The sequence below is a fragment of the Neophocaena asiaeorientalis genome, unplaced genomic scaffold, assembly GCF_003031525.2.
Source record: "Neophocaena asiaeorientalis asiaeorientalis breed wild unplaced genomic scaffold, Neophocaena_asiaeorientalis_V1.1 scaffold114, whole genome shotgun sequence".
Taxonomy (NCBI): domain Eukaryota; kingdom Metazoa; phylum Chordata; class Mammalia; order Artiodactyla; family Phocoenidae; genus Neophocaena; species Neophocaena asiaeorientalis.
The window spans coordinates 6,886,641-6,902,374 of NW_020173116.1; the positions used below are offsets into that span (position 1 = coordinate 6,886,641).

The 15,734-nt window shown below is 49.6% G+C and overlaps 1 protein-coding gene across 1 annotated transcript in view; it reads left to right on the forward strand.

The window, feature by feature from the left end:
* NPHP1 (nephrocystin 1) overlaps positions 1-15,734 on the forward strand; it is a 94,874-nt gene that overhangs the window by 69,341 nt on the left and 9,799 nt on the right. Inside the window, exon 20 of the mRNA XM_024743960.1 lies at positions 29-229. Within this exon, the coding sequence (XP_024599728.1) occupies positions 29-229 (201 nt within the window). The remainder of the gene's footprint in view (positions 1-28; positions 230-15,734) is intronic.

The window sequence follows — 15,734 nt, forward strand, 5'->3', positions numbered from 1 at the left end:
TGTTTTTTTTTTTTTTTCTTCCTTCCAGGCAACGTCCTCTGATGGGTGTGTCGGGCAGGAGGTGATATTTGAAGGGCTGCGGGCACGGGCTGTGGAGCCAGGGCGCCAGGCAGTGGGTGAGAGCATGGCCTCCCGCGACCCACCTCCCACCAGCTACTCCCAGCCCGAAGTGCCCTCGGGGATCGTGCTGTTCCTCACCATCCCCTACGCCTTCTTCTTGCCCGAGCTGGTGAGTGGGGCCGTGGGGGCTACCTGCATAAAGCGGGGGCTGGGAGATGCCGGCCTGGAGCTGGAAGCAGCTCCCTGGGGAAGGAGCTCCAAGGCCAGAGCTTCCGTGGCCTCCAGTCTCCCCCATGGGGCTCCAGGCTGGGTGTCCCCTAATCCTTCCCTGAGCACCTCTGGGCTTCTGCAGTATGGGTGGGTCACCTGCTCCCCAAATGAAACCCACTGGGGTAACTGGGCAGGCGACCTGGTGATCGGAGGTGTGGGCGAACTGCTAAAGTATCCTGGGTCCTCAGGAAGATGTTGGGAACGGACTTTTATTATGTGGTTTCTTTTCTCCAACTACTTGTTGTTTGTGCTTTTCTAAAGTTCACAACGGGGGCACTCTGTCTTTCCTTCTGAGAGCAGCTCTTCCAAGATTTTCTTAATTGTCACGTCAGCTAACCTTGAACTTGGAGTTGTGTGGGAAGTTGCTTATGATAACATCTGCCATAGAACAGTCGTGTGAGATGCCCTGGGTGCTCTCAACGACCTGTCACTGCTTTCCTCTCCGGGTCCCTGCAGCTGAAATGGAGCCCCAATCCTTGCTGGGTCCAGAGTGTTCAACAGAATTTGAGTCCGCTCCGAGCCAGCTGTCACCATGTACCTTTCACTGACGGGGATCACAAGTCTGGTGAACAATTTAGGGCAGAGAAGTTTCTTTTGCTTTTCGAGCACCTTCTGAAATATCTAGTTTGTGGGTGATATTTTCTTACCGACTCTGAGTTTGGCAGTGCTGGCCCTGGGCAGGGAGAAAAAGACAGAAAGTGTTTCCAACTTCCAGTTGGAACTGACGGCCCTGTCACCCTGTCATCTGCCTGGAAGGCTGGCCTGATTGAGTGATCTTTTGGCAAACTGGCTAAAGGGAGCCCATTGATGGCAACAAGAAAGCTAAGCCTGGGAGTTCCCTGGTGGTCCAGTGGTTAGGACTCCGCGCTTCCACTGCAGGGGGCTCGGGTTCGATCCCTGGTTGGGGAACTAAGATCCTGCATGCCCTGTGGCACTGCCTTAAAAAAAAGAAAGAAAGAAAGGGAAGCCAGCCAGGGTGGGCCCCACGTTTGGGTGGCTCCAGCTGAAACCCCACCCAAGAAGCAGGTTTCTGCCAGGCCTGGCCCCTAGTGGGATACAAGTCAGGGCATCCCGCCAGACTGATGGCATCTCAGCGCTCCTGTGAGTTCTCTGGACCAGGTGTGCCCCTCGCCTCGGAACAGCCACAAGAATGGCCAGGGTCGGGGTCGACTCCTCCCCTTTTTATGGAGCACATGCTCTATGTCAGTCACACCAGCCACCGGCGACAGGACCCATGCCCTCCCAGGTTCCCTGTCTGCTGGACAGAGGCCCGCAAGCACTTCCTCGCTACAGTCAGACGGTGCTTGAGGGGGCGAAGGTCCTGCGCTGTGACACCAGCAAGGAGAGGCCATCCGACCTTGTCACCTCGGAGAGGGGTCCGGGCCCGTCACTGAGGAGGCGACTTTGCAGTTGGACCTCAAAGGACAGGCTGGATTTCCAGGCTGGGGGGCAGGAGAGGGAAAGGCCTGGACCCCAGGAGAGGCTGGCAGGCAGTAGGCTGGAGGGATGGGGCTTCAGGAGTCAGGAAAGTACCGGTGGTCGTGAGAAGGGCCATCTGGTGCCCGCAGCCCCAGGACGCTGGGCTCCTGCAGCAGAATTCCCCGGCGGGGAAGAAAAGTGCTTTGTTATGCTGGGCTCTGGGGCCTTGAGGATCTCAGGGGGTGGGATGATGTCACTGGTTCCATATCGTTCATTTCTTTTTCTTTTGAAATCATTTTAGATTTATAGCAACGCTAGTAACAGTAGAACAGTGTTCCCATATACTCTCTACTCAGCTTCCCTTAAGGGCCACATTTTCTTACATAGTACAACTGTCAAAATCAGGGAATTAACACTGATCCCATGCTATCCACTGTTCTAATGAACCTCGTTCAGACTATGCTGAATTCCCCACAAATGTCCTTTTCCTGGTCCAGGATCCAGTTCAGAATTCTGCATGTCATTTGGTGGCTGTAACTCCTTCATCTACTTTGATCTGGGCCGATTCCCTCCATCTTTGTCTTGAGACTTTTGAAAATACTGATCAGTTATTTTGTACAATGTCCTTCCATTTGGCCTTGTCGGATGTTTCCTCATTACAACTTCAGTTTTAATTCGTAAGTAACCCTTGTTCATTGCTGAACACTTAGAAAATACAGAAAGAATTATAATCCATGTATATGCGTATATTCGTATTTATACACACGTGAGTATATATTTAATGGGTTTATTCAGTACATGCTCTTCTGCACCTGCTTTCTCCTTAAATGAGCGTTCATAGCATGGAATATAGGACCAAGTGTGCATCATATCTGGGGTGCGGATGGGAAGGGAAATGGGAGAGGACGGGAGAATGTCCAGTTGGTGGTTAATTCTTTTTTTTTTTTTTAACCGCGTGGCGCGGCCTGCGGGATCTTAGTTCCCTAACCAGGGATCGAACCTGTGCCCCCTTAAGTGGAAGCGCAGAGTCCTAACCACTGGACCACCAGGGAACTCCCTGCTGGTTGATTCTGATCCCCATGAGCAGGAGATGTGCTGGGCTGGAGAGAAGAGTGCAGGCTAAGCCTAGCAGAAGCCCCTCTGTCCCCGGCCGCCTGGGTATGCTGCCTGCTGCCACCCATGGGGCTGACCACAGAGCCCCAGGTCTTGGGGGGGTCCCAGATTCTCAGTCTGGGGGGCCTAAGGCATCAGGGACAGGAGTATGCTTTTCTAAGGCCATGAGTCCAGAGAGGTAGATTCTCAAACTGGGAGCTCAGGCCAGCAAAAAGGGGCAGAGAAAGCAAAATCTATAACCTGGATTCAGATGTGGTCCATGATGGGGGTGGCCAGGGTGTACATCGGGGGTGACTGCAGGCACAGCTTCCTCCAGCCACTGTTTCCTAAGACAGAGAGGGTCTTCTTATAAAACGAGGGCCCCAAAACACAGGGAGAGCAGAGGGCTCCCCTGAGGCCTCACGCCAGCCCCCCGCTGCCAACAGCCTCCAGCTCTTTTGTGTCAATGATGATGACAGACTAGGATGGCCCAGACACCAGGGGCTCTGCGTGTTCCCTACCAGCTCTGCTCCCCACAGCCTGCTGTTAACGATCTTTGCCTAAGTGGCTTTATTTTAGAGTTTTTAACATTAAAATGCACATTTTCAAACCTTTGTCATAGTTATAGATTGATAGGGAGTTGCAAAGATAGTTCCGAGAGGCCTCCCACACCCTTCCCCCAGCCTCTTCCTGTTAGTCACACCTTTTGTAATAACTCTCTCTTACAATATGACACCAGGGAGCCGACATTCTTAAGCTCTGTCTCTACTTCCATGCCATTTTCTCACACGTGTAGATTCACGTAACCCCTACCACCAAGACACAGAACCGTTCCATCATCGTGAAGATCTCCCCTCCTCCTTCTGTTTTATAGTCACCCCATCTTGTCTTCCTTCACTCTCTCTCACCCCTGGAGACTATTACTTCCATCCCTATAATTTTTTTTTCTATAAATTTATTTTTATTTTTGGCTGCGTTGGGTCTTTGCTGCTGCACGCGGGCTTTCTCTGGTTGTGGTGAGCGGGGGCTACTCTTCGTTGAGGTGCACGGGCTTCTCATTGTGGTGGATTCTCTTGTTGTGGAGCACGGGCTCTAGGCGCGCCGGCTTCAGTAGTTGTGGCATATACATTTATTCATTCTTTTTTAGATTCTTTTCTCATATAGGTTATTGGGTGGATGTAATTTTCACGTCTCTGGGGAAATGCCAGAGTGAGTGTGATTGCTGGGTTGTATGTATAATAAAGTGTCTGCTTCACTCTTATTAAGAAACAGACAAACTGTTTTCCAGAGCGGCTGGGCCATTTTACATTCCCACCGGCAACGGATAAGACTTTGGAGATTTTAACATTAAAGTTTGTATTTTGTTTGGTTTACAGTTGAATTCAGATTTCTCATCTGAGAACAATGTTAATTTCAAAACGTAAGCTCCAAGCGTGAGGAGCCTTTGAATCAGTGCATTTTAAGGTGAGAACAGATGTCGTTTATTTTCTCCTTCATTCAGTGAGCAGACATTGTTTATTCCCTCCTTTCCTCAGTGAGTGTGGGAGCCTGCTGGTACCAGTGCCCCACGGGCTGGGGACCAGGTGACTCACAGCCCCACTGCCGGGCTCTTCAGAGCAAACAGCGTGTGGATGGCCGGCCTGGGGCCGGGATCACGTGACCATTACCTGCCCGCTGTGAGTTTTTACAAGATGAAAGGTGGACACACAGCTGGCCCTGGTGACGACAGCTGAGGGGCAGCTCTGTAAATAAGAGTCCAAGGAAGTCTTTTAACTTTCAACCTTTTCACTAGTATTAATTAGATACTTGACTAATGACAAAGAAACAGCTAAGAAGGTTTCTAGAGAGTCAGCCAGTTAAAAGGAGAGTCAATGTGGACACTCTGGTGTTTGATGCTTTCAGCTTTTTAATTTGCCCACACACAGTGGTCAGAAGGAAATACTCTGACCACCCTAGAAGCTCATTCCAGAACCTTCCCGCTGGGGAAGCTCACCTTTACATCTTATCCAGATCCCCAGCTTCCCCTTCATTTCAGCCTGTTTCTTTTTCTACTCTGTTTATATGTAAAAGCCTGTTTGAGAGCTTACTGAGTCCCAGAACCGTCAGTCAGCTGTGTGGGGCTGAGAGAGGGAATTAGGGCTCATCTTGGGCCTCGTTTAGGGCAGGTACCACCCCTTTGTTATAACACTTCTTTAGAAGTTGAGTTTTCCAAAAGGAAAAATCCTTTCTCTTGTTTCCCTCTGCTCCCTTTTCAATTCTCCATACTTCTGAGAAGCAGTAAAAGTAAACTCAATTTGCCCCAGCTTTACTTCATCTTTGTGGCATCTGTCTTTCCCTTCATTCCACACCTGGTCCCCGGCCACGCCCCTGACCTTGCCCAGCCCCTGCAGGACCAGGGGCCAACAGCCTTCATGGCCAGGGCACCACTGAGACCCAACCCAACGCAGTGATGCCCAAGGAGGGCCCAGGAAAGCTGCGACAGGGCGGGAGGACGGGGCAAAGGGAAGGTAAATAAGTGTGGAGCTGGGAAGAGCAAGTATCCTGAGAAGAACGGGAGGCGCCGTGTGGACAGGAGTCGGATGTCAACCTCCCCAGTTGCCTGGACCCGTTTTGGCTTCCTGGCCCCAGGCCCAGCCCTTACCCTGGGAGGCCCCCCGCCCCTCCCCCTGTGCTGTTCAGGTTCAGTAAAATAGAGTCAGTTGGGAGGGGTAAGCCTGACTCTGCCGCCTAATGGCTGTGAGACCCTGGGCAGGTTACTTGACCACTCTGAGCCTCAACAATGGGGCAGCAGCAGCAAAGATCTCCTAAGACCGCTCTGGGGTTTCAGTAACAACTGTTCTAGAAATGTGAGCCCATGCTATGTTATTGCTGGTGGTCGTCTGGACCTCTTACTAGAAAGCGTGGGTCTCTTGTGAGCAAATCCCAGTTGTAAACCAAGAAATATTTGCTGAGATTCTACTATTGCTCTAGCCCCATGCTTTGCCTTCAGGGGGATACAAGAATAAAAAGGTAATAATAAGAGGGATATGGTAAATCCTGGACCCTGTCTTAACGGAGTGATGCACGAACATTGAAGAGCATCGCAAGATAGGAAACGGTAAAGAGCAGGGGTGCACAGCCTCACTTGTCAAAGGCTCCTGCAGCTAGAGAAGTTGTCAGGACAAGCTCCCTCAGGGTGAGGGCTTGGCATGCTTAAAGAGTTTGGATTAGGGATTAGATATTTGCTTGTTCAGACTAAGACTTCCTAGGTCTGAGACGTTAACAAATATATAAAATCAAGCTGTAAGGAAAGAAGTCGGCCCCACTTAAATCCCATGTATTCACTCAACAACGTTCTTGCCCAGTCCTTCCTACATGCTGAGGGAGGAGGAAGGGGGTTGGAAAATCTTTCCAGGGAAGCCCAGCTGCTCTCCCAGGGGAGGTGCTCCCGACCTAGAGAATTTCTAGGGCCCAGGAGGTGATGGAGTAGGAAATGCGTGAGGATGAAACAGATGGGTGTTTGTCCCCATGTGGTCCCGGCTCCTGGCATAAATGCCAGTCCGCGGCTGGGCCAGTGGCTGGCCCAGAAGGCGTCAGGTACTGCCACCTGTGTGGGAATCAGGCCCAGGAAGATGAGACTTCCTGGGGAGAGTCCAGCAAGCCGCCACCTGCCTCTTGAGTGGATCAATAGCACGTGCTGCACACCTGCTTCATGCCAGGCTCCGTGCCCCACATCGGGGACGCAAAGACCACAGGTCAGAGTCCTGCATCCAGGAGCTCAGGGACTGGGGAGGAGTAGTCAGGAGAGGCTTCCTGGAGGAGGTGACAATTGGCCTGGTCCCTGCCCTCGAGGGTCTGGTCTTAGACAAGCAGGGGAAGGGCAAGCTGAGCAAGTCAACTGGAACTAGAGTGAGTGGGTCCTCGGTGCCTGGTGAAGGGCAGGAACATGGCCACGAGTCACAGGATGTCTGCGGTTCCTGAGGGAAGGAGAAGGTGGGGCCCTCCCCTGAGCCCAATTCCAGGGCTCATCTGGGGACTTCCTGGGGACGTGTGAAGGGAGCCAAGGTTAATAAACATAGTGGGAGCCAAGGAGGGAGAGACCAGGGGGGAGGCCTGGGAAATGGGGACCACTGGGGGGAGCGGGATGTATTTATCCTGCTTCTTTATATCTTTTCTGTACTTTCTAACTTTTCTAAGGTGCTCAAATTTTTTTTAAAAAGGAAACAAATTTGCCCCTAAAATGCTTAGGTTTTTGTTTGTTTTTTTAAGCCCTTTAGACTTTAGAGTAATAAGAAGGTTTTTATTATCTTAGTTTATGTTACATCGTAAACCTGGACTGCTGAGTCCCTGAGAAGCGGGTCCAGTGGGGGTGGGTGTCTGAATGGGCGGGCGCGGTCCTGGGGGAGGAAGCCGATGGGGGGGCGGGGGGAGGAAGGCAGAGGTGGCCTGGCCGCTGACTCACCAGCCCCTCCCAGCGGCATCCTGCCTCTCCCAGGCTCACACCCCAGGGCAGGGGTTGATTTCCTGGCGCGCGGCCAGCCCAGTCTTGCGAGCCCTTGTGGGTACCAGGGGTGCGGATATGACTTCTTCTGCCGGGGGCGGAGCGCTGGCCCGCACCATTGTTCCTGGGGTGGACCGAATAAAACAGGGGTCCTCACGCGGAGGCCAAGGGGCCTGGGCCAGCAACTTCCTGCTCACCTTAAAGCCACAGAGAGAAAATTCTCACTCGGGGAGTCAGGACGGAGCGGCTGGTGTATGCAAGGGTCCTGGGTTGAATTATGGAGCGTAGCGCTTCCACGCACTGCCGGTGGCCTGGGTGGCCTGGGTGGCCTGGGGGACCGGGATGGCAGCCCGGGCCGGCCACGCCCCCACGGGGAGGTCGCTCCGCCTCTCAGAACCGGTTTCCTCCCGGGTCAGAGGAAGTGACCTGCCAGCCCAGAGATCCTCACAGGCTGGGGGCCCCAGATGTGGAGATGGGAGTGGCCTCGTGGGTGCTAAAGAGGACCCACGTGGGCACTGGGGGCCCTGCGCTGCCCACAGGGAGGCCTGCAGCCGGGGGAGGACTGCTGAGGGGTGCCTGACCCCACGGAGGGGCGGGGTGCGGCCTGGAAGAGGCTGGGCACCACCACCACCCCCCCGCCCCCGAGCTGTGGAGGCCGCAGTGCCCTTATGCTAAGTGCCGTCGCCGCAGGTAGGGGACGTTCCAGGACTCCCCCGCGTGTCTGACAACCCGCCGTCCCCTCTCCGTCCCTGTCAATGGCTCACGCTTCCCACACAGGCCTCAGCGTGGCCCCCCAGGACGCAGGATGGGGCTCCGGCCGCAGCGGCTGCCAGGGCTTTGAGTGTCCGCCCGCTGGCACAGTGCAGGGAGGGACTGTGGAGAGGGACAGAGGCAGCTAGAGCTGGGGTTTCCACAGCTGACCGTGATGCACTGAAGAAATGTATTTTCATGGCAACTTCGTGTGTGTGTGTGTGTGTGTGTGTGTGTGTGTGTGTGTGTAACTGAAACAAAAGATTCAGGAAACAGTATTTCCCTGTCTATGGACAATGCACTGTAGTTTTTCTTCTAGTCTACTTAACTTTTTTTTCAAAACAAGCTACTTTTTATTGAAGTATAGTTGATTTACAACGTTGTGTTAGTCTCGGGTATACAGCGAAGTGATTCAGTTATACGTATATATTTTTTTCAGATTCTTTTCCGTTGTAGGTCATTACAAGTATTGAATATAGTTTCCTGTGCTAGACAATAGGTCCTTGTTGTTTATCTATTTTACATATAGTGGGTTGTATCTGTTAATCCTAAACTCCTAATTTATCCCTCCCCCCTTTCCCCCTTTAGTAACCATAGGTTTGCTTTCTATGTCTGTGAGTCTGCTTCTGTTTTGTAGTAAGTTCATTTGTATCATTTTTTAGATTCCACATATAAGTGATATCATATGGTATTTGTCTTTCTCTGTCTGACTTCCTTCACTTAGTATGATAATCTCTAGGTCCATCCACGTTGCTGCTAGTCTACTTAACCTCTTAATGCTGGTGGTGACTAGATGGACTTCAACACCCACTAACAGATCTCAGCCCGCATTTGGAAGGCCCGATGCTGGAGTCACTGCAGCAGCCTCAGGGAGGCTGGCACAGGCAGAGCCTGCTGGGTGGTGGCCGAGTGTGGCCTGGGGGTCACGGGGAGCCAGTGAGGGGGTGAGGGGTGTGGGTGATGTGTGCAGACTCGCATCCCACGTCCTCAGCAGGGCTATGACAAGAGCTGTCGCTGGCTCAGACCGGCTCCAGCAGAAGGGAAGTAGACAATCTCATGTCCCGGGAAGCCCGAAGTTAGGCAGGCTCTGCCTGGGCTGGTTCTTTGACAGTGCAGCTGTGGATCCATCTTTCCTTCTCTCTCTCCTCTTTTTCATCATCGCTCCAGGCCTAATACCAGACACAGCCATGGCCAGAGTAAGAGTGGAACTGTCTCATCACTGAGGCAGGAAGTAGCCCTTCCCAGGAGTCCCCAGAAGGCTTGCATCTCACTGGCCAGGGCAGTCACATATGTGTCCCAGCCAAGGGATGCGTTGAACCTAACGCATGTTGGAAAGTCACCCACTACATCCTCCCTCTCCCCACGCCACCCACCAGTACGCCCAGTTGGGCAATTTACTCCACAGAAAGAATTTTAAAAAGACAACTATCTCTGCAGTGTTATTTACTGTGGCATCATCTATAACAGGGAAAAGCTAGAAACATCCAACCTCCTTGCCCTGGGGCCTCATTGAGTAGATGAAGTTTTATCAACTTGATGGAATGTAATGGTGGCATTGAAAGTATAGCCAGGCCTCATTACTCACGGATCCTGCATTTGCAAATTCACTTACTAAAATGTATGTGTAACCCCCAAATCAATACTTGTAGTGTTGTCACTGTCATTTGAGGACATGTGCAGGGTGGAAAAACATTTAAGTCACAAATTTGAGACACACACGGTAAACCTGAGGTTGATAGCTGCCTTCTTACAGCTCATACTGTAAACAAGGTCCTTTCCCAGGTCTGTTTAGTGCCATGTCATGCATATTTTTGTGCTTTTGCTTGGTGATTTTGCTGTTTAAAATAGCCCCAAGTCCTCTGCTGAACTTATTTCTAGCGTTCCTGAGTTTGACAAGGCAGTGATTTGCCTTACGTAGAAAATACGTGTTAGATAAGCTTATAGTTATAGAGCTGTTGGCTGAGAGCTCAATGTTAATGGATCAACAGTATATATTAAAATAAGGTGTCTTTAAACAGAAACACACATAAAACAAAGTTATGTGTTGATCAGTTGATGAAAATATTGTGACCACAATCTCACAGGAACCTAGCTCTGTATTTTCCCAGGAGCAATGCTTCACGATTCACAACGAAATTTGCCAGTGCTGAGGGCAACTTTACAGAACTACCTTGAACGACAAGAATCGACTGTATTATTGAGCCACGTAGCAAAATAGAAAAATATGAAAAGTTGAATACAAAATGTATGTTCACTATGATTTACAACTTTATAAAGAATATGTATACACCGGCACTAGGCCTGGGAAGAAACATACTAAAAAATTCCTTTGCTGTTAACATTATTTTTACAATCAATTTAAAATATTAGGGTTGAAAAATAATAACAGATCTAATTCCTGGCATGCCGTTTAAGCCATTAAAATCGCCCTGGAGTTAAGGCATTTTGAGTGGACAGTACCAAACTCCCGAGGGACGCGTGCTCTGGCCACAGTGGCACAAACAGAGGGTGCTCTGTTCAAAGGAGCTGTGTCTCTCGGGCATTTGCACCAGAATTGCCTGATGGGGTCCAAAGTGCAGCCCCTGGATGCATCTCCTCTTATTTTTCCCGTTTAAAGGAGGTGCATCAAACGGGTAGTTGTACGTTCATGTTCACAGTAGCCCTACTCACAAGAACCAAAAGGTGGAAGCAGCCCACGTGTCCATCGATGGATGAATGGATAACAAAATAGGTACATGGTATAATGGAATATTATTCAGCCTTAAAAAGGAAGGAAATTCTGACAACAGGGATGAACCTTGAGGACGATACGCTGAGTGAAATAAGTCAGACACAAAAGAACAAATACTCTGTGATTCCACACATATGAGGTACTTAGAGGAGTCACATTTATAGGGACGAAAGAAGGATGGTTGCCAGGGTTTGGGGGAGGGGGGAAGTAGTAAGTTATTGTTGAATGGGTGCAGGGTGTCAGCTTTGCCAGATGAAAAGTATTCTGGAGATGGATGGACGGTGGAGATGGTTACACAACGACAGGAATGCACTTAATACCACTGAACTGTACACTTAAAAATGGTTTAAATGGTAAATTTTGTTCAGCGTGTTTTACCACAGTTTTTTTTAAAGGGGAGGGGGGTAAGCAATGGCCAAAAGACCCTGGACTCACACAACGTGGGCCATGGACACCTGAATGTGAGGGACAATCATTTTCTTCATCTCGAGACACCTCAGCATCAGAGGGAGCCCTCAGGGAGTTCTGGTTCCCACCGTGGACAAGGCCAGAACTTGTTCTTCACGGAGCCCGTTCCTCCCGGGCCATCAGAATGGGTGAGAGCCCCCAGTGCACTTGGCACTGCTGACCTCCTGGGCCTCCCCGTCTTGAGTCAGGCCTTTTCCTCCCAGCCTGCATTTTCTGAGGCTTCGTGGTACAGTCTGCGTTCACCCGAGTACCAGGAAAGGGAAGGAGGGGCCGTGAACGCTTCATGAAGATATTAAGTCAAGTGGTAAGAAAAGGAATGCAGTGCTGGTGGTGAGTGGACCAGCCAGGCTGAAATACCGCCCAGCTATGCAGAAAAACCTGCCACCTGTAGTATCACCTGTAGTATCGCCAGCATCTCTTCCCGGGTCTCAGCACCTGGTCTGCCCCACCTGGACCACACCTGCCAGGTGCAGCCAGGAGCCCAGGTACAGACCTGAGCCAGGTGTCTTCTGGCTCCTCCTACCCCCCTCACATGGGGTCATCCCTAGGGCAGCTCTGTCTTCAGAAGCTCTCAGGGTGTGAAGTTCACTGCCCTGTGGCAGCCCAGCCCCTGCATGGGCCCTTCGGAGGCCCCTCAGCTCTCTGCTGCTCTGTCCAGGTGTACAGATCAAAGTAAAGGCAATTCTCCCCAAAGGAAAGGCAATTCTCTTTTTGTCTCTCCCATTCAAAATCTTCTTTTAAAAATTTTTATTGGAGTATAGTTGATTTACAATATTGTGTTAGTTTCAGGTGTACAGCAAAGTGAATCAGTTATACATATACCTATATACACTCTTTTAAAAAATTTTTTTAGATTCTTTTCCCACATAGGTCATTACTGAGTATTGAGTAGAGTTCCCTGTGCTGTCCTTATTAGTTATCTATTTTATATATAATAGTGTGTATATGTCACTCCCAATCTCCCAGTTTATCCCTCTCCTCCCTTTCACCCCTGCTAACCATAAGTTTGTTTTCTACATCTGTGACTCTATTTCTGTTTTGTAAATAACTTCATTTGTACCAATTTTTTAGATTCCACATATAAGCGGTATCATATGATATTTGTCTTTCTCTGACTTACTTCACTCAGTATGACAATCTCTAGGTCCATCCATGTTGCTACAAAATCTTTTGACTTTTGAAACGAGCATCCATCATCCAGCACAGCGTCTTTCTTCTCTCTTTTTCAGTGTATATGTTGGTGATTTGGATTAGTTTAAACCTTCCCAACCCTGTCCCTGAGCCAAGAAATTTTCCTCCCAGGAGGCCAGGGCACTGATTGGTTTATGGAGTCTCATTCCAGAAACATTCTGTGCATCTACAAACAGATACACATAATACACAAGCGCACACACATACATTTTCTTCTTTTTCTATATAAATCATAGCACACTGGGCACGCTGGTCTCTGCCTTGTGCAGTTCTTAGAGCTTGTTGCATTTTGGGATACAGAGTTTTCATTCTTTTTGAAGGCTGCTGAACATTCCATTGTGCAGACATAATTGTGTTCACTAGCCCCGTCTGAATGAACATTTGGGATGTTTCTTTATCTTTCTGTAGCCAGCGAGGCTTTTTTGGGGGGAGGGGGGTTGACTTTTTAAATGTTATCTTATTTATTTATGTTTTATACAGCAGGTTCTTATTAGTTATCTATTTTACACATATTAGTGTATACATATGCCAATCCCAATCTCCCAGTTCATCCCACCACCACCACCCCTGACATCACTTTCCCCCCCTTGGTGTCCATACGTTTGTTCTCTACATCTGTGTCTCTATTTCTGCAGCAAGGCTTTAATAAACAACCTTATACATTCATCATTTTGTGCGTGTGCATTATTTATAGGCCAAATTCCAAAAAGTGAAATTACTGGGTCGAACCCTATGTGCATTTAATGTCTTGATCAATATTGTCAAAATAGTAGATTGGCTGACAGCACCGTTATTTAACCTGGCGATGGCAATGGCAATTGACTTCAACCTGGGGGCTGCAGGTGGGCTTTGAGGGTCTGTGAGTCCCAAGATTTGTAGACAAAAATCGTGCACATACATCGGTACATTTTTCTAGGTGACCAAAGCTTTCATCAACTCCGTAAAAGGGTCTGCGCCCGCTAAATGTGCTCACTCACCCCACTGGTTAGTCTTCCAGCTCTGACAGAAGTGAACTTCCCATCCCTCAGGAAGGCTGGCCTTGGAGTTTTCCACTTCTGGGTCTTTCTCGGGGAAGATTCCCTCCAATCTCATTATAGCTAATAACATGGCCACAAATGGTTACTCAACACTCACCCTGTCCCAGAGAAACTCATCTAATTTTCACAGAAACCAGGAGAGACAAGCCATCCCCACCTCCTCTGTTTGATGGACCAGGACATTGATCCATGGACGCATGGATGAGTTAAATAACCTGCCCAACAGGCAGAGGTAGGATTCGAATCCAGGAACATTGATGCTTCCTGTCTCATGAACTGAAGCGGATGAGCCTGGAAGCAGAGAGGGGCTTTGGGGGTTCTCAGTCCTGGCTGCATCACCTGGGGATCTTTTAACAGCGCAGCCTCCCTCACCAGTTCCATCAGAATCTCTGGGGCAGGATCCAGACCTTGGGGCTTCCTCAAAGTCCCCGGATGGTTCCAGGAGTAGCAAGACTCGGGGTGCTGCTCTGAGGGTTAAGACTCAGGAATCTAGGTATTTTAAAAGCTCCTTACCCTTATGCCATATTTTTGGCTTAATTCTTTTCCTTTGTTAAGCATTTTTCAAAATAATAATTATTGGCGGTATAGTGGTGAACATAGCTGCCTTCCAAAATAATAAACATCCTCCAAAAGTGACCAAAGTAGGGCTTTTTAAAGAGTATCATTTTCAACTCATGACTTGCGACTTGGTTGATATAGTCCAATCCCATAGTAGTTATTATATTTATTTAGAGGTCCAATTGTCCCATCTTTGGCCAGCAGGAGCCTTCTGAATCCTTCTGACCTAACCCCAGAAGCCTTTGCTACCTGCTGTGATGAGGTATCATGCCCAGCTTCTCACCCTAGACATGGAATCAGCTATCGCTCCCATCTGGGTGCTGTTACCCCAGTTCTCATCCTCTAGTTCTTTAACTAGCTCTCTAAACGTGAGGGAGCTATTCTCCATGTTCTAGAGAAGAATGAGTAATTAATAAACTTCTTGTTAAGCTCTGTCCTCCCTTAAGTGATCCTTTCCAGTTTAGGTTCAGCCTTTAGAAAATGCATAGATGGGGCTTCCCTGGTGGCGCAGTGGTTGAGAGTCCGCCTGCCGATGCAGGGGACGCGGGTTCGTGCCCCGGTCCGGGAAGATCCCACGTGCCGCGGAGCGGCTGGGCCCGTGAGCCGTGGCCGCTGAGCCTGCGCGTCCGGAGCCTGTGATCCGCAACGGGAGAGGCCACAGCAGTGAGAGGCCCGCGGACCGCAAAAAAAAAAAAAAAAAAGAAAAAAAGAAAATGCATAGATGAGTAATCTGTGTTTGTTCTTAAGGAACAGGCTTAAGAATTGGCCAGAATTGTATTTGAAATACACTTGCTCAAAATGTCTGCCTCTAATAAAATATTCTTCCGAGTTGAAGGCCAGCCCCAAACATCTAAAAATATCTCCTGCTCTTGAGAAATATAAAATGAGGATTAAAAGGAGACAGCAGTTTAGGTTGCCAAAGAAAATTTGGAAAGCTAAATATAAGTTAAAAAAAAAAGTCAAGACACGTACTCGAAATTGCCTTCCTTGTAACGAATCCAACCTAGGCTGCTTGAAACAGAAACAGGATAACAAACTCCACTGGGTTTCAGTTCACCTGGAGTCTGTCCTTGGCCCTGGTCCCTTCAACTGTTCAGAAGGTAGAGGGTGTGGAAATAAAAAGTAAATAACATTCGTCTTTGTAATGTTGATTATGGATTATGCAAGCTTTACGCCAAGAAGATTGCCGTGCAATTTGAGTAGATTCCCAAATGCTCAGAGGCCCTACCTTTAGGGTGTGAAATCTGGTTGTGAGACAAGACAGCACAGGTGCCCTACCCTGTGCCCTGCGTGGCCTCAGACCTCAGTCCCCTCCAGGGCAGCAGCACCTCACAGACTGTGGTGAGAATGAAGTGGGGACATGTAGACTGCGTGCATGCAGCAGTGTCTGCCCAGGGTGGCCTCTGATCGCAGGAGCTGGGCGGGGACCCCTTTGCCAGCACTGACAGGCCGGCTGGGGCTGAGGCACACTCGCCCACTCCCCGGGGCCTGGCACAGGTGAGCTGCCAGTAAGTGGCGGCAGGTGTCAAGTGGCAGCTGTCTGGTCTTAGAAAAGCCCAAGGGAGTGAGAATTGCTGTACAGAAACGAGGCCGTCTGAGTGAGTGCATTTTATAAACTGTAAAGCCCCTAGTGAATGTGAGGCGGTGGTGGGCTTATCACTGAATCAGTTGAAAGAAT